The sequence below is a fragment of the Marmota monax genome, unplaced genomic scaffold, assembly GCF_021218885.2.
Source record: "Marmota monax isolate L192 unplaced genomic scaffold, Marmota_monax_Labrador192_F-V1.1 WCK01_AAM20220418_F8-fsc00021, whole genome shotgun sequence".
Lineage (NCBI taxonomy): Eukaryota > Metazoa > Chordata > Mammalia > Rodentia > Sciuridae > Marmota > Marmota monax.
The window spans coordinates 24008504-24028197 of NW_026695228.1; the positions used below are offsets into that span (position 1 = coordinate 24008504).

General features: G+C 39.0%; 2 protein-coding genes and 1 pseudogene across 2 annotated transcripts; 2 read left to right on the top strand and 1 right to left on the bottom strand.

The window, feature by feature from the left end:
- The first annotated feature begins 1779 nt into the window (after nucleotides 1-1779).
- Nucleotides 1780-2748, top strand: LOC124087717 (putative olfactory receptor 7A2). The gene has a single exon (XM_046436689.1). It carries the CDS (start codon nucleotides 1780-1782, stop codon nucleotides 2746-2748), a length of 969 nt encoding a protein of 322 aa, XP_046292645.1.
- Nucleotides 2749-12286: 9538 nt separating this feature from the next.
- Nucleotides 12287-13255, top strand: LOC124087718 (olfactory receptor 7A17-like). Its single transcript, XM_046436690.1, has one exon. It carries the CDS (start codon nucleotides 12287-12289, stop codon nucleotides 13253-13255), a length of 969 nt encoding a protein of 322 aa, XP_046292646.1.
- A 5133-nt stretch (nucleotides 13256-18388) lies between these two features.
- Nucleotides 18389-19206, bottom strand: LOC124087720 (olfactory receptor 7A5-like; annotated as a pseudogene).
- Between the last annotated feature and the right edge of the window lie 488 nt (nucleotides 19207-19694).

Consider the following 19694-nt stretch of genomic DNA (forward strand, 5'->3'; position numbering starts at 1 on the left):
TGTTATTTGACCAGATTTTCTGTATTTCCTCCTTTCTCTCTTCTTGCTATGCTGGGATTGAACCCAGGCTGTCACGCAGGTGAATCAAGTGCTCCATCACTGAGCTTCATCTGATGCCTGATGTGTTTTGTTCTGTTTTGGTATTTCTCTATGAAGCAAGCCAAAGACCCCCACGCAGGAGACCCTTACCATAATTAAGCAGAAACTCCCACCATATTTGTGACATGTAAGTTCCTCTTCTTTTCAGAAAGCTTCTTACACAGGATATCAGGGAAAACTTCTGTATGCAGAGGATATTGTGCTTAATAATTTCCTCTTTTTGTAAATACCAGGTTTGCAGGAAAAAAAAAACTTGTGGGACCTCTGGTCTAGAGGATGCAACAAAAGCACTTGTCATTCAAAACGTCCAAGACCCTCATCCCACTTGGAATAAAGTTCAAAGAATTTCCAAAATCTTTGTCTAGAGAATGTTTTAGGCAAGAGCCCTCTAATGACTATGGCAGTCATTAAACCTGCTTCCTGAAAATTCCTTGGCTGACCATGTACTCCTTCCTGCCAATCTGTCCTTTGTGGATATCTGCTTAATCTCCACCATCATCCTAAAGATGCTGGTGAACCTCCAGACACAGATCAAGTCATTACCTTTGAAGGCTGCATCATACAGATTTATATGTTTTTTACTTTATTTGTAGTGTTGAACAACTTTCTCTGACCCACATCATCTAAACACAGAGTAGAAAATAGCTCTAGCAAAAGGAAGCTCAAATAGGTCACGTGTTGAGGATATTCACAAGCTGGAACTTTAGGGTACCTTTTGCACACCTATGTAAAGAAAGATGATTTGATATCAACAGCTTAAACAAGGCCCATTCCTTTCTAATAATGTGACTAGGAGTGAGAAGAACAAAGCATGTTGTGTGTTTAAAGCAGGGTGGTGTGTGTATGTGTGTGTGTTCATGTGTGTTTGTTCTTAGGGCTCAGAAGAGGTTTGACCAAGAGGGACCTGGGCTCAGTATTATTGCAAGGGACAGATGAGTTAAACCACAAAACAACAACATCTGAGTCTCCTGCTGTCCTGAACCTCAACAGCACGGAGGCCCCTCTGTTCTTCATTATTCTCTGACACCCACTCACGTCCCTCTCCCTCTTGCTCATCCTGCTCATCACACTGGCTGCCACTGACCCTGAACATCTGAATCAAGCACCTCCCCCGGGGCCTTCACCTGTGTACCCCTCTTGCCAGGCACACATTTCTGCACACTGTCTTCCTCGGGGTTTCTTTGCAAGTGTCGCCTCTTGTCTTGCCTGAAGCTCCAGGACAAAACAATGCTCCTTCTCTGTCCTTCAAACATGCTTTTGATTTTCCCTCATAGTAACTATTAATGCATGACACGTCACACGAGGGTTTCCTTTTCCTATTTACCTTTGCTCTCCTTGGCTTGTATTGCTCCTCCCTTTTTAGATTTAAGAACCTTCTTTTTTTCAGCACTGATCATTCACTGTTGGAACAGTGCCTGCAACGTGATCATCACTACATTTTATTTCTCAAATGCACCAAAGAAATTCAAATACATAACCTCTTGGGGGAAAAGCTGAGAGTCAGACGATTGTTCCAGTTCAGAGAGGACAAGGGTCCTGTGAAGGAGAGCAGAGTCACACAGAGAACAGAAATTTACATCTTGCCTATAGAACATGAAGGACAGCATTTCTTCCAGGTTCGAATTGCATAATTGTGTCATGTCCATTTTTTTTTCTTTTCTTATTAGTTTCATCACCCAAATGGGTCAAGAGAATGACACACAACTTTCAGAATTCCTTCTGCTGGGATTTTCAGAGGACCCAGAACTGCAGCCCCTCATCTTTGGCCTTTTCCTCTCCATGTACCTGGTCACTGTCCTGGGGAACCTGCTCATCATCCTGGTCACCATCTCAGACTCCCACCTGCACACGCCCATGTACTTCTTCCTCTCCAACCTGTCCTTTTCTGACATCTGCTTCACCTCCACCATCATCCCCAAGATGCTGGTGAACATCCAGACACAGAGAAAGGCCATTACCTACGCAGGTTGCATCACTCAGATTTATTTTTTTACATTATTTGTAGTGTTGGACAACTTCCTCCTGGCTGTGATGGCCTATGACCGCTTTGTGGCCATCTGTCACCCCCTGAACTACACAGTTATCATGAACCCCCATCTCTGTGGCTTGCTGGTGCTGGCATCCTGGATCATGAGTGCCCTGAATTCCTTATTACAAAGCTTGATGGTATTGCGGTTGTCCTTTTGTTCAAACTTGGAAATCCCCCACTTTTTCTGTGAAATTATCCAGGTGGTCCACCTTGCCTGCTCTGACACCTTTCTTAATGATCTGGTGATGTACCTGGCAGCTGTGCTGCTGGCTGGCTGTGCCTTTGCCGGTATCCTTTACTCTTACTCCAAGATAGTGTCCTCCATCCGTGCAATCTCATCAGCTCAGGGCAAGTACAGAGCCTTCTCCACCTGTGCATCTCACCTCTCCGTGGTCTCCTTATTCTATGGCACAGGCCTTGGTGTGTATCTTAGCTCTACTGTCACACAAAACTCACACTCCAATGCAGCAGCATCCGTGATGTACAGTGTGGTCACCCCCATGTTGAACCCCTTCATCTACAGTCTGAGGAATAAAGACATCAAGAGCGCTCTGATGAGACTCATTGAAAGGGTGACAATAAAAGGGACATTTGGCCCAGGGCTGGACAAATGCCCGTAGTTGAAGGTCCAAGACTCAGAGAAGTAATTGTGATTCTTTGATCAAATTATAGAAGTAGAATTCATCCTTTCTATTTGGCTGTGGAAATTTATGCTCTTTAACTAATTTCAAATTAAATTTAGTTAATTTCCTGTATGCAACATAAATAAATTTCTTATGAAGTGTTGCCTCTCCCTAGTAGCCTAGATATTTCCCTTTGTCATTTTTCTACTTCTCAAAATTTCCCATAATATCATTATAAATATTTATATTTTTGTATGTCATGGGTTAACCTGTATTTCTTAAGAATAATGTCTTCACAAGTGGCATATATCATACCAAGATTTTTTTAGTTGTTTTAATTTTAGAGAGTCATGAGTTTTATTTACTCCTATCAGGAAAACACACTTAGCAACTAAGGCTATTTCTGAAATTTATGGAAATGTCTATTATTCCTTTGATGACCACTGCTTTAACTTCCCTTTTAAGGAATATAAATTTTAACATCCTAGCAGGTTTTAGAAATGGCCATTGGGTTTTGTTCTTCCCATAGGATGATGGTTTGTTTTTAACTTACTGTCCACAGTGTCAACAATCTTCACTGGTAAAAATTAATTATCAAGGTCTGACTCTAGTGGGATTCTATGGGTAAAGACTAATCTGAACAAATAAGCTGAATCCTTGTAGACTCAACATCAGAGATGAATGCAATGAAGCAAATTTCAAGTCATGCACTGTATTATTCTGTGAAAGATTTATTTTGCAAGCTGTACATTGACTCACTGATGCTTGAAAGATTGGCATTTCTGTGGAAAGGGGTTTGTTCATTGGAATGAAAGGCAGGTGGCATCTTTTATGGGGTTTTTTTGGTACTGGGGCTTGAACCCAGGGGCACTTAGCCACTGAATCATATCCCCATTATATCCCCACCCCTTTTTAATTTTTATCTTGAGTCAAGATCTCACTAGGTTGCTGAGGTTGGTCTCAAACTTGCAATCCTCATGCCTCAGCCTCTTGAGTCACTGGGAATATAGGCGTGCATCTCCATGCCCAACTATCTTTTATGTTTTATTATTAATTTACCTATTTCTTCTTGAACACTTTCGATACTGCCTACAAATGTGACTCCTTCCATTGCACCAAATTGTATATTTCACTTTCCTAAATTTTACTGCAATCATTAAAAGATCAGATAAAGAACAACATCATCCATTATCAACCTTCTTTATTCTCAGTATTTCCTTTAGTTTTCATGGTCACAGAATGGCTCAAAAAAAGTGCCCCAGTTCCTGCCCAGTCCTGTAAATCAGGGCCTCACATTTTTTCTTCACACATCTACTGGTTGCTCTGCAGGGGATCTCAGTGTAGTCACTTTATTAAAAATATTTTTAATTGTAGGTAGACACAATACCTTTATTTCATTTATTTATTTTTATGTGGTGTGGAAGATTGAACCCAGTGCCTCACACTTGCCAGACAAGTGAGCCATAACCCCAGTAATCACTTTTTAATACAGTTATCTGAAGTATACTTGGAAGGCAGAGAAGTTGTGAATGATGTCTTCACATATAAGAAGCAATGCCAGAGCAAGTAGCAGAAGACAATTACCAAGGGTTTCTTCTGTTTGATTATGTTATGGCTTCAGTGTCACCCCCTTAACTACACAGCTATCAGCTACCGCCACATATCCACCCCTCATAAAATGAAGTGCTTCAGTACAATGCCATCGTGATTGAATGGAACCATGTGCTGGAGAAAAGTCCTAAAGGCTGACAACGATTTGGACCAACAGGGACCTCTATTTATTACTAATTACCTGAACTCAAATACTATAGTGGTTTTATTCATAAATTTCTGAACTTGGAAGCAGACAAAATGCCTTTCATAGGTAAATGGATAATCAAACTGGGGTGCATCCATACACTGGAAAAGTCATTCTTCAGAAATAGAAAGAAATGAGCTCTTGAGTCTCAGAAAGAACTGGGGGAATCTTAAATTTTCATTGCTAAGGAAAGAAGCCAATCTCAAGAGGCTACATAGCAAGTGATTCTTATCGCATGGCACATGGTTTGGGGTGCTGATCAGTGGTAGAGAGTTTGCCTTGCACACAAAGGCTCTGGTGCTCTCTCAAACACTACAAAAATAACAACAACAACAGCAAGCAAACACACTGAATAAAAAGCCAAAACTTAGGACATTCTGGAAAAGACATAACTGTAGAGATCTTTAAAATAAAATCAGTGTTTGCCAGGGATTTGGGGAAAATAGCGAGAGATAAATAGGTGTAAATGAGAATTTTAGTATAGTGAAGGTATTTCACATGACACTGTAATGGTGAGTAAATGTCATTGTATATTTGTCAAAAGCCAAAGAGAGTACAACTTAGAGAGCAGACTCTAATGCAAACTCTGCTCTTTAATAATAATTATAATAGTAATATCAATTATAATGAATATTGCGCAAAGGCAGCCAGTGTTGTGAGAGGGGTGAGCAAGAGGAGGGTGATGAGAGATGGTGACAGAGAAGGCTGAATGTCAAGGCTGACTCTGTATGATGAGGATTCAGGGAGTCCCTCAGGCCAGGTGTTATTGCATTGACACTTTATTAAGATGGCTATAAATGTGTCCTATCAAGTGAAAGACACCCTTCCCTAACTCCATTTGTTACCTTGAGCTGGCCTGAGTAACCTCCTGGAATATATTGAACCCAGGTCCCCTTTCTGTGAAACTTGTTCTCATACTTAATCACACACACACACACACACAGTGCATATTACTCTCACTTCCACCACTATAAGGCTCTCTTTCCCTTAAAGAATGCAAAAATGGTACCCAGAAAATCTGGTTCCTACATCTCTTATGTATGAGTGAATTTGGATTCCGTCTTCTGTGGCCATTTTCTGCCATATTTTTTAAAACCAACTGTAAAAAAATCTGATTAATAAACAATAGAAAGGAATTAATTAGACCGGATTGGGATAGGAAGGTCTAATAAACTCAGGTATTCCCTGAGACACTATAAGCAACAGAAGGTTTCCTAATTTCCGGATACATTCCAACCATAATCATATCATCTTGATGGTTCAAAGAAATCATGAAGGAATGAAAATAAATGTATGCAGAAGACAAATGCAATGATATCTTTTTTTTAGATCAAGACATTTACAGATTGAACATTTCAAGATTAAAAAAAGAGAATAAAACAAAAAGTTTTAAAACAATTAAATATACAAAAAGCCACAAAAGCTATGCATTACTTATATAAGAAAGCAGAGAACTTGGGCTTTTTTGGTGCTCATCCCATATTTATTTGACCAAGTAGTTTTTTATATGATCCAATAGAAGATAAGGCAGCCCCTGTTTCCTCTCTCCTTTTTATTTTAATTGCAACTTTCATGTATCATTATCATTTTCATGTATCATTTTACTAATATCTATAAACCTTATGTCCTTTATTCCATGCTAGACTACAAGATCAATTTGCTATGTTAATCCAACCTTATCTATATCTATATTAACCTACTTGCTTATAGTGATCAGGCCACACCATAACATAATCTCCTTTTTGACAAATCGAGCAGGCAGATTCCAGTACTGGATCTGTTCCTCTTCCAGTGGACAAAGACCTCCCTAAACCATATTCTGTAAAATTCTATATACACCTATTGTGTCTATATCCTTCAAAACTGATAACATTTTTTTTGTTTATTTATCCTTGAAGACAGTAAACATGCACATGATGGCTCCATTGTTCTCTCTATTCTACAGGATGAGAGGGAATTCAACAGTTTTGTTAACACTTGTATTTTTACAAAAAACTTTGTAAAGATATGCACACTATGTACAAAATAGTAAAGAAGTTTTCCAATAAACATCATGGAAGGGGAAGACATCAGGTTAATACAGTGCTTCAATGTCCACCAACAGATGAATGGATAAAGAAAATGTGGTATATATACACACAACAAAGTATTATTCAGCCATAAAGAAGAATAAAATACTGTCGTTTGCAGCAAAATGAATGAAGCTGGAGGATACCATGCTGAGAAAAATAAACCGGACAAATTAAGGCAAGTGACAAGTATTGGGTCCTCCTTCTCATATATATAAACTAAAAAAAAATGTTCTTTTTAGTTATACCTGACAGTATAGTGTATTTCAATATATTATACATACATGGAGGATAACTTCCCATTCTTGCTGTTGTACATGATATGGAGTTTCACTGGTGTTGTATTCATAAATGAACATAGGAAAGTTATGTCCAATTCATTCTACTATCTGCTATTCCCATTCCCCCTTCAATCTTTTTATTCCTCTTTGTCTAATCCAATGAATTCCTATTCTTCCAGGCCCACACTTATTGTGAGTTAGCATCCACATATCAGAGAGAAATTTTGACCATTGGTTTTTTTGGATTAATTTATTTCATTTAACATGATAGTTTCCAGTTTCATCCGTTTATTGGCAAATGCCATAATTTCATTTTTCTTTGTGGCTAAGTATTATTCCATTGTGTATATATACCTTATTTTTTATTCATTCATCTATTAAAGGGTACCTAGGTTGGTTCCATATCTTAGCTATTGTGAATTAAGCTGCTACAAGCATTGATGTGGCTACATCACTGTAGTATGATGATCTTGAGTGCTTTGGGTATAAACCTAGGAATGGTTTATCCATTGTGTGCATGATTACTGTCTTCAAGGATAAATATACAAAAAAATGTTATCAGTTTTGAAGGATAGAGATATCATGGTGTATACAGAATTTTACAGAATATGGTCTAGGGAGGTCTTTGTCCACTGGAAGAAGAACAGATCCAGTACTGGAATCTGCCTGCTGGACTGAGTCAAATGGTGGTTCCATTCAAGGAAAGATCTCCAATGTCTTTGAATAGGCAGAATTATTCCAAATGGTCATACTATGAAAACTGAAATAAATATTTGATGCAATTCCTATTAAAATTCCAATGATATTCTTCATAGAAATAGAAAAAACAGTCATGAAATTCATTTGCAAAAATAAGAGGCCCAGAATAGCCAAAGTAATCCTTAGCAATAACAGTGAAGCAGGAGGCATCATAATAGCAGACCTTAAGTTATTCTACAGAGCTATAGTAATAAAAAAGAGCATGGTATTAGCATGAAGACAATGGTACATAATAGAAGACCCAGAGACAATTCCACATAAATACAGTTATCTTATACTAGAAAAAAGGCACAACAAACATATTTTGGAGAAAAGGTACCTCTTCAACAAAAGGTGCTTGGAAAACTGGAAATCCATATGTAGCAAAATGAAATTAAACCCCTATCTCTCATTCTGTACAAAACTCAACCCAAAGTGGATCAAGGACTTAGGCATTAGTCCAGAGACCCTGCACCTTCTAGAAGAAAAATCAGGCCCAAATCTCTACCATGTCAGCCTAGGAACCAAATTTCTCTACAATACCCCTAAAGCACAAGAAATAAAATCAAGAATCAATAAAAGGGATGGTGTCAAACTAAAAGAAAATGGTCATAGAAGAAGGATTCCCAGGACTGGGGAGAGTGCAGGAGGCAAGGTGAAGAGAGCACTGGTGGAAGAAGTGTGGCTAGGCATGCTCAATGCACAATGTATGCCTGTGTGGGAATGTTACAGTGAACCTCCCTAATGTGCATGATTGACATGTGTTAAGAATAATAATTTTGAAATAAAATGAATGAAGAATTGACCATTGGTAGTTCATTAGCTTAAATGAGTCTTTTTATGTTGTATACATAGATCAAAACATCACATTCATCCCATAAATACACACATCTTATTTTTTAAAAATATAAGGGACTAAACCTGCACTGTATTGTAAAAAAATATATTTTTAACTGAATCTGCAGAAAACAACATATAATTCTACCTGTGGACAAACCATCTTAAAACTTAGGAAAGAAACTCAGAAGAAAGAAGATAGACATCTATGTAACATAGAAGATGTTTAAAATTATGGACAGAATTATTTTTTTCAAAAGACTACAGAAGAATAACAATCTGTAAATATCTGTTGAGAAATTCTGAAGACTGGATTAAAACAGGTATATAGAAATAATCAGCCAATAAAAATAGTGACCAGATTTTTGGATATTTGCTCCAAATCAGTAGAAGTTTAAGAAAACAACTAAATTGTCTTTCAAACTTTCTGGACTGGAAAAAAATTTTTTTAAACCTGTCACATTACTAGATTGGAATTTTTTAAATAGTTACCCAAGGTGGATGCTAAATTTGCTAGAAACATCAGAAGGTTTTGGGGAAAACATCTGGAGATGGTTATAAATTTGGAAAATATAGATTTTTTTTAACTTGGAACTTCTCAGCCTCAGCACTGCTGAGATTCAGGGCCAGATTTCCATGTGGTGGGCAGCATCCCCTGTGCTCCAAACCCCCTCCCCAGTGTGCAGGAGATTCCTCTGGAAGTCAAGAGAGCTTACAGAAAAGTAGTAATAAAAATGATTCATTTGACTTCTAACCTGGTCACAAGGGAAGAGAAAATTCACAAGAATTGTTTTCTTTCTGCCCAGACCAGTGCCCAACAGGGAAATCATACTCAGAACTGTAATAACAAGAGATAAATGGGCCTAATGAGCAGATATAGGGAGCTGTAAATATCTCTTCTGCTTGAGGGACAATAGTCCCTCAGTGTGTGCAACCTGGGGATGGACAAGACCTGGTGGTTGCTTTTGATGTCCTAAATCTGGTATGGCCACCAATACTTCACTTCTTCCTTCTGTCTTCTTTGGGGACAGAGCTTCTGTCTCCATCACCAACCACCCAGGGTAGGACTGAAGCTTCAAACAGAGACCTTCTTCTCAGAAATCCCCATCCAGGTGAGCCTGGGCATCCTAAACAGGAAAGGTTTAGAGAGAACCAAAGTGAGACCACCTAAGATCAAATCCAGCTTAGTCTAGTGACAAGAAATGGCTGTGCCTGTCTGCTTGTTTGATGAATGAATCATCATTAATTTATTCATAGGCTAAAATAAAAAATATATATATGTTAGACTCAGCAACACTGGAATGATTATTCACAGGTCAGTAATGGGAACAGAAGTCCAAATGGTGGACTGTGGAGGGAATGGGAAGTACAGGGCACTGTTACCAAAACTGGGCCATATTCAAGATTTTTGGTTAAGGGGGGAGGAAAATTGAGCAAGCAGGAGGTATATGAAGATTTTGCAAAAACAATTTCTTAATATTGGGAGCATTGGGTATATTTTTGTCATTAAAAACATCTGGTCAATGTGTGGCTTGCTAATTCTGTTTTAGGACCTGTTGATGAATGACCACTCTGCATTTTTTTTTCTCAAATTGAGTTGCTGCATATGCTGATGCAAAGAATGTCTAATAGGTGAAAAGCATATAATTATGAGCTTTTTTTGTAAGTTTTCCCTTTCTCATGAGGCTGCATATATTGTGGGTTTGTTAGATATGAGGTCTAAAAAAGAGGTCTGTGCAAACTCTTTTCTCTTGTGTGGTAGATGTGCAGGTTTTTATTCCAATGGATGATTGGACTCTTTCAAACATAAAAAGTGGAAGGTTCGTTGGTTGGTTGGTTGGTTGATTGGTTGTTTTTTAGCCAACTTTGCTGTTCACTATTTTGCATTCTTTGTATTTATAGACCTAGTTGGGGAGAATGCATCAACCTTTAACATTTATCACTTTGTCGTGTTGGGAGTTTTCAAACTGCTGTTTTCCAGTCTTTATAAAACACGCAACCTTCTGCAGCAAAGTGTAGCCACACGGCTGTGCTGCAGAACATTAGGACTCGCTCCACCTCTCTAACCATAGCTGGGTACCTGTTCTCCAGCCTCCCTCTTTGTTTCTTCCCTCCCACTTCTGAGCCTCTAAAGATCACTATCCGACTCTCTACCCCTGTGAGGTTGACTTCATGAATTAGAAACCTACTATCCCCAATGCACCAGTGAATAGACTAACATTTATAATCCCTCTGTTGGCTTCAAGTTCAAGTAGCTACTATTTGATCCATACAATATTTAAAACCTGGTTATCTGATTCTGGAAGTTCCATATTTAATATTATGCATAAAATCCCTTTCTCATTTCATCTTTACTACTGTTATACTTTGTGTATTTCTATTGTCGATTTTCAGTTGAGTCCCTTCTCTCGTTTTTGCAATTTGCTGGTGTCTCCCCTCTCTCTCTCTCAGATAACTTGGGCTTTGCTGCCTCCCTGCTCATTCTGTGCATGAAGAAGAGAAAAGCAAAGCCGGCAAACCTCCAGCACCAAGGACGCCCTCCTTCACCAGAGACTCTGGGGACCCCAAGTGTCGTGAGCATTCCTCATCCCTCACGCCCCTCTCAGCACTCTCTGTTTACTGAGCAGAATATTGGCTTATGTATCCCTAAATCCAGGGCACAAATGGTCATATGATGATTTGCACACCTGTGGGAAGCATACCCTCTGGAATTTGAGGACTCTGTCTCTATTTTAAGGGGGAATATATTCTGATGTTCACAGCTGTCTTGCAATCCATCCTTCTAATCAGTATGGCAGAGACTGAGAAAATATGCAGTAGCATTGACTTAGGATGCACCGTGGGAGGTGGTGTGTGTGTGTGTGTGTGTGTCTTGTGGGGAGTGAGCAGTCCTCAGAATGAGGTGGCTTGAAGTTTCATATTCCATAATCTAACTCATCTACAGATGTCCAAATGTGAACCAGATGACAGAAATAAGGAGGGATGTAATTAGTTTGAAGGATGCCTTTGAAACCAGACCAAGTGCAAGGCACAGCATGTGAAAGAGGAGCCCCTGCATGATAATGTTTCATCAGCAGTGAGACCACCTCTTCCTCAGCCCCCTGGCATCCTCTCTCATCACACTCCCTGGCTCATCCCCCTCATCACACTGGCTTCCTTTTCAGAATTGAGCACCTGGCACAAGCACCTTTCTCGGGTCTTTGCACTATCTGATCCTCCTGTGGGAGACACACTTCCTCAGTTTACCTATGGATCCTGCCTGTCTGAGGTCTGGGTTCAAATGTTACCCAATTACTGCTCCTGCCTGGCCCCCATAAAATTAGCACCCACCATCCTTCCCTTTCTTCTTGTGGCTTGTTTTTTCTTTAGCATAATTATCTCCATCTGAAAGTTATATGGCTGTTTCTTTACGTGCTTGTATTTGTCCCCCACCATCAGACTGTAGGAATTCTTGTTTTTCAGCATCTCTACCTATTCCCTAAATGGCCCCAGGAAGGTGGTGGGCTCTAAGTACATGCTTCTCAAATGCCAATGGACTGTCTCCACAGCACTGTAGGAGAGTGACTTCCTGGCTAAGGATGGACAGGAGTAAATGCATAAGATGGGGAATCATCCAAAGGGGACCAGGTCCTACATGAAATACACAAACCAATGTCTTGATCATAAAATGCAAATCATGGCATTTCTATGGTTCTAATTATCTATCTGTGAAAATTATATATGTCATTATTCTCCTTAACGGTAGTCACATCCTTCAAACTCAATATATCCCTCCTTATTTCCAGCATTCATCATTTTTCTCTTTCCACCAGATGGAACCCAGAAATAATACACAAATGTCAGAATTTCTACTGCTGGGATTTTCAGAGGACTTGGAACTTCAACCTCTCCTGTTTGGGCTTTTTCTGTCCATGTACCTGGTCACTGTGCTAGGGAACCTGCTCATTATCCTGGCCACCATCTCAGACTCCCACCTGCACACGCCCATGTACTTTTTCCTCTCAATCTTGTCTTTTGTGGACATCTGCTTCACCTCCACAAGCATTCCAAAGATGCTGGTGAACATCCAGACACAGAGCAAGCTCATTACCTACTCAGGCTGCATCACACAGATGTACTTTTTATTGTTTTTTGCAGGGTTAGATGACTTCCTCCTGGCTGTGATGGCCTATGACCGATTTGTGGCCATCTGTCACCCTTTGCACTATACTGTCATCATGAATCCCAGGCTCTGCATGTTGATGGTGCTGGTGTCCAGCATCATCAGTGCCCTGCATTCCCTGTTACAAAGCTTGATGGTGTTGCGGCTGTCCTTCTGCACAGACATGGAAATCCCACACTTTTTCTGTGAACTGAATCAGGTGGTCCACCATGCCTGCTCTGACACCTTTCTTAATGACATGGTGATATATTTTGCAGCTGTGCTTCTGGCTATTGGCCCCCTGGCTGGCATCCTTTACTCCTACTCCAAGATAGTGTCCTCCATCCATGCAATCTCATCAGCTCAGGGCAAGTACAAAGCTTTCTCCACCTGTGCATCTCACCTCTCCGTGGTCTCCTTGTTTTATTGCACCTGCATTGGTGTGTACCTCAGTTCTGCTGTGACCCAAAACTCACGCCCAACTGCAACTGCTTCTGTGATGTACATGGTGGTCACCCCCATGCTGAACCCCTTCATCTACAGTCTGAGGAACAAGGACATCAAGAGCTCTCTGAAATCACTCTTAGGGAGGGAGACTCTAAAAGTGCCAATTGTACTGAGACTAAAGAAGTGCACATGATTGCAGGGCTCAGTCTTTTGGAGACAGTAATTATGATTCTGTGATTAGATTGGGCAAGCGAAATTGCTCCTTCTATGTGTTTCCCGTAATTTCATGTGTTTGATATCAACTTCTCTATATAATTTAATTAACTCATTTTTCCAGAAAGATAATTTATGTGTCAACTTCCCAATGTATCCTATAGTATTTTATCCTATCTTTAACTTTATGTTTTACGTTTTATTTACACCTAATAATTATACATAGTTATGGGGTACAGAATGGTAATTCAACATATAATAATCAAATCAGGATAATTGGCCTTTCCATCTCCTTATCATATGTGTGTGAGTGTATATGTATGTGTGTGTGCGTGCATGCATGCATGTATATATGTGTACGTGTGTGTGTGTGTGTGTGTTTGGAGCCTTTAAACTCCTCTCCTTTATTTCTCCATAAAACATATAGTAGGTTGTTTCAGACTATAAGGCTTTCCATCTTTTCTGATATGTAAGAGTTTTTTCCTTTGTCATTTTCTTATTTTCCCAACATATTCCCAACCTTGGAAAAGAAGTATTTGGAGATTTCCATTCGTGTCATAATGCAACATGAATTTATTTTTTTCAAGGACTAGTGGGAAATTATTTATTTATAAACTGATTGATTGATTCAGCCAATCATCATTCTATGGCTGAGAAGAAAAAAGTCTGAAAGTAGTAAAAGTATTAATATTCTACTAAAGAAAACTTTATATAATGAAAATAAGAAACAACAGATACCTGGAATCACCATGCCATCCTTGCATACATAGTTCAATAATAGAAAAACACAAATTTCTTAAGAATAATTTCTTCTGATATGGCATATGGTGTATAATTTTTTCTTAGGTTTTACTATAGGAATATTTGAATTTTACTACATCTATGGGGAAAAATCTACACTTGGTTAACACTTATGTAATTTTATGATACAAGAAAATCTGAGGCTAGTTTTTTTTTTTAAATGCACTTCTATCATGATTTTCTATATAGCTCCCTTAACTACTCTTCCTGAAACACAGACCTTAGCATAATAGCACACTTCAAGGCTGATCATGGAGTTTTATTCCTTGTGAGGGTGCTGTGTTTTTATTGAGCACCATGTCCACAGGACTTTCCACAGTCACTGGCAGAAACGATCAACTACGTGTCTCCAAGTGGAGCCGGCACAAAGGAAAAATTAGAACAAGAAGCCCCACCTGATGCATCCTATGACTGAGAGATGACTTTAAACAGGACAAAGCAAGTACTTACATCACACATTTAATATCTTCCATTATAATGTGAAACATTTCTTTTACATATCATAATCTACCTGTTGAAGTTTGAAAGATTGTTGTCCATGTGTGAGGGGCTTGCTCATTAGGCATCAGGCTTAGAGTGACATGTTCATTTTTTAAATTATTGACCTATATTCCTGTTTATGTTTAAAAACACATACACACACACACACACACACACACACACACACACACTTCTGGTGCTTTCTACAAATATGGCTCCTTGCATTGTTCTTGTCAGCTAAAAGGCAAGTTGAGGCAACAAAACGTGAGAACCAAGTTTATTCAAGCCACAGTGAGGGTGACCACCTGGAGAAACACCTATTCTAGTTGTGCAGAGTCAGTGCTCCAAAATGGCAGGGGGTGGGGGGTCTGGTTTCATAGATACAAGAAGAACATACATAGACTCAGAGAACAGAACAGTGGTCATCAGGATGGACTAGGAGGTTATGGGCTTAGAGATTGAGGAGACACGGGTCAAGGTGCACAGAGCTGTGTAGGCTGAATAAGTCTGGATGTCTGCTGAGGACCACGGTTAATATCACTATACCACACACTGTAACTCTGCTAAGAAATCAGAGTTTGGCTGTGCCGACCACCAAAGATAAAAGGTAACTATTTCAGGTAATAGAATAGGATTTCTTAACTACTCTGGCCAAATGAATGTGATGGAAGTGAAAGTTTCCCTTGAAGGACTTTGGCATTTTCTGCTGCTCTCTCTTTTGTAGCCCTGTGTCTGCCGTGGGAACAAATCCCCACATCCTCACCAGCATTTATTATTATTTGTATTCTTGATGATTGCCATTCTAACTGGAGTGAGACAAAACCTCAGTATAGTTTTGATTTGCATTTCCCCTATTAATGGAGATGTTAAAAACGTTTCCCATATTATTGTCTATTTATGTTTCCTTTTTTGAGAAATATCTGTTAGTACATTTGCCCATCAGACATTTAATGAATATCTAAATATTAGCATAACATGACTTTCAGATTTAAGTTGCTGACTACATAATAAGGGGGAAAATATTTGCCAGCTACTTCTCTGACAGGGAGTTAATGCCCACAATATATAAAGACGTAAAAAAAAAAAACTCTACACAAAAAAATAATAATAATAACTCAATCAATAAATGGGCAAAAGAACTAAACAGAACTTTCTCCAAATAAGTAACACAAATGATCAACAAATATATGAAAAAAAATTCAACATCTCTAGCAACCAGGGAAATGCAAATCAAAATTACACTAACATTTCATCTCATTCTAGCCAGAATGGCAATCATCAAGAATACAAACAAAAACAAATGTTGGCAAGGACGTGGAGAAAAATTCACACTCATACATTGATGGTGGGACTGCAAATTGGTACACAACCACTCTGAGAAGCAGTGTGGAGATTCCTCAGAAAATTAGAAATGGAACCACCATATGATCCAACTAGTATTTATCCAAAAGAACTAAAATCAGCATAACATAGTGATACAGCCATGTCAATGTTTATAGCAGTACAATTCACAATAGTCAAATTATGGGATCAACCCAGATGCCTGTCAAGATGAATGGATCAAGAAAATGTGGAAGATACACACAATTATTCAGCCATAAAGGTTAATAAAGGTATTTGCCAGTAAGTGGATGGAAATGGAGAAAATCATGCTAAGTGAAATAAGCCATATTCAGAAAGTCAAGGGTTGGATGTTTCTCAGGGCCCATTGTTGGAGGAAAGGATCTATGGAAGGGAGCTCAGGTGGCCTGACTATGGCTTCAGACCCCAGCCTACAAACATCTAGCCCTCAAATGTGAGAGAACTCAGACTAGACTGGCAAAGCACCTAGAGTTGACTCATAGATGACCCCAGATCCATGAAGACATCCGTAGAGACCAGAAGACATCCCAACAACAGAGACGCCTATGAGATTAGAAAAGCATTATCTTAAACAGCTTGCCTTATGAATAGCTCTTTATGCAGCAAAAGCTCACTGATACAATGAGGTTATTTAGAATAATTTGATGTTTCTCTTGAGACTTTTTCCTGATATTTGGATATAGCATTCATAATAACCTTTATTTTTTATGTTTTTTTCACATAACTGTATAGAAAAAGACGACCATTGAGATTCCCTCCTAAGCAACAGGGAGAGATTGTAAGAACACATATTAAATTTTTTTCAGGCATATCTTGTATGCCTGAACCACATGTTCATCCCCAGAGGCCAGACTGGGCCTCTTAATGAATGTCTCAGATGAGTTGTCCTTTTATCATTGGATTTAAGTGAATTTAGTGCACAATATATAGAGAGAAATCCATGATAAACAATGTTCAGCTTATCTATTCACCTGCATTTTAATGACTATGGCAAAAATAGGAGGAGGAGTTATTTTGATTTTTAGTGATGAAAGGAGTTATATTTGTAGACAGTACAAATATGCCTAGAATTTTTTAAGCATAGATGAAAAGGTGAGCCAATGAAATAAGAAAATCACACCAATTCCTTCAGGATAACAAATAAACCCCATGGAGCAGAGATGAATCTTCCATACTTCAACACTGGCTGTGCGGATGGATGCAGCTTGACAGCACCACAGCCATATTGAGTTGTAATCTCCATGGCTGCTCCAGGGTAAGCCTGGTTGGATTTTCCTGCCTAGTTGCCAAGGAAACTATAAATAAACATGATTATTAGAGTGGTACATGGAGTTTTACAATAGGAACTGGCTCAAGGATGCACCTGATTCTTAGCTTAAGCTAAACCAGGTACATTCTGGCTCAGGTGAAGTCATTGTCCTAACCACTAAATATGCTCCTTCTTCTGACCCAAATTACAGGGATCCACATGGTCTTGCTGTGGCCCAGGAACATGCTCCTGCCAGTATGTTTCCAATAAATTATACCCTGTGTGATCTGGATCTCTCTGCCTCTCTTTCTTCAATCTCACAGCACATTGGGGCTAGTTTTCATACACAGGGGCCAGTTTTTTAACAAAACAATATACATCACCAAAAATAAATCTTTCAGAGTAGTTCAGTGTATCATTGAACATTTTGCTCCATACCATTTAAGGTCATCCCAGGTTCTAAGCCCATATTAAGTCAACCAATAAGTGAAAATTTGTTTTCAAGTGTACATTGCATTTGGAACATTTATTTGATAAATATTCTTTGCCTTTCACCACTATGATGGTATCATAGGATGCACTATGGACTCTGATATGAATAAGAAATAACACCATGATGAGGAAAATAAAATACCATAATGCTGTGAGATCTATTAGTATGTTCAGATCTGTGCTAGCAGAGAGAGTAGTTACTGTACAGACCGCGCAAGGAATAAAGAAAGTAAAAGTAAAAAACTGTAGTTTCAGATTGTCTCCTATTATAAAGTTATACAAATGACCTCGACTACTTAGTGTAGCTTATACCACCTTAGTATAATTCATCATTATATCAGTCAAATAGAAGTCTCAAATATTTTTCTAATATAATCTGTTAAAAATTCGGGGAAAGTAAGAAAATGACCAAAGGAAAAAGCCATTGAATAGCAGAAATCTTAAGTAAATGGAATTATTTAAAACACACAAAGAAGTTGAAATCAAAGAAACCAAAACATTAGGAATTTAATGGAAGGAGAAAGACCTACTTCCATGGTCTAATTATGAAATCACAATTACTACCTTTGGGGACTAGAGCCCTGCAATTGAAGATGCTCCGTGAACACTGGGTCTTTGGGGCTGGAGGTGTGGCTCAGTGGTAAAGCACTTGCCTGGCATGTGTGAGGCCCTGAGTTCAATCCCTAGTACTGCAGGTAAAGGAAAAAAAATGGCCCTTTTATATTTTCCTCACAGGTGTCTTTTCAGAGCCCTCTTGATGTCTTTGTTCCTCAGACTGTAGATAAAGGGGTTCAGCATGGGGGTGACCACACTATACATCACCGAGGATGTTGCACTCGAATGTGAAATATGGGTTTCAGCAGCACTGAAGTACACTTCTAGGATCATAAAGTAAAATAAGAAGACCACAGAGAGGTGAGATGCACAGGTAGAAAATGCTTTGTACTTCCCCTGAGCTGATGAGATTGAACTTATGGAGGACACTATCTTAGAATAAGAATAAAGGATGCCAGCCAGAGGGCCACCACCCAGCAGCACAGACGTAAAGTATATCACCATGTCATTAGGGAAAGTGTTAGAACAGGCACGGTGGACCACCTGATTCAGTTCCCAGAAAAAATGTGGGATTTCCAAATCTGTGCAGAAGGACAGTTGCAACACCATTACGCTTTGCAACAGGGCATGCAGGACATTCAGGATCCAGCACACCAGAACCAACAACATGCAGTGCCGGGTTTTCATGATTACCATGTAGTGCAGGGTGTGACAGATGGCCTCGAAGTGGTCATAGGCCATCACGGCCAAGAGGAAGTTTTCAAAGCCAGTCAAGACTATGAAAAAGTGCATCTACATGATGCAGCTTCAAAGCTTATGGCCTTGCTCTGTGTCTGCAGGTTCACCAGCATCTTTGGGACAGTGGTGGAGGTAAGGCAGATATCGGAAAAAGACAGGTTGCTGAGGAAGAAGTACATGGGTGTGTGAAGGTGGGAGTCCGAGGTGATGGCCAGGATGATGAGCAGGTTTCCACACACAGTGATCAGGTACATGGACAGAAAAAGCCCAAAGAGGAAGGGTTGCCATCCAGGTTGCTCTGAAAATCCCAGAAGAATAAATTCTGAAATGTGTGTACCATTCCTTGGTTCCATGTGGCTGCTGTAGCTACCCAAATGATAGAAAAAGACAGAAAGACATTTATTAATAAACTTTCAGAAATTTTGTATTAGTATTTTATGATAAAGAAATTATTTTCATATTTCCTGAATGAATCTTGTCCTCTCTAAGGGATCATCCTGTCATTTACAGTTACAAATTCCTTTCAATTTCTGGCTTTTCTTTTCTTTTCTTTTCTTTTCTTTTCAAAACATTACAGTCAGGTATCCTATAATTACAAATTCCTTCATACATTTGAAGACTGAAAATTGAATGTAAACCTTGGTCCAGGAACTGATAATGTATGAACAGTTCAGAAAATCAAATATCCTTGACCAGATATTTTTTAAAAATGATTTACAAAGGAGAAGGCACAAGGATACAA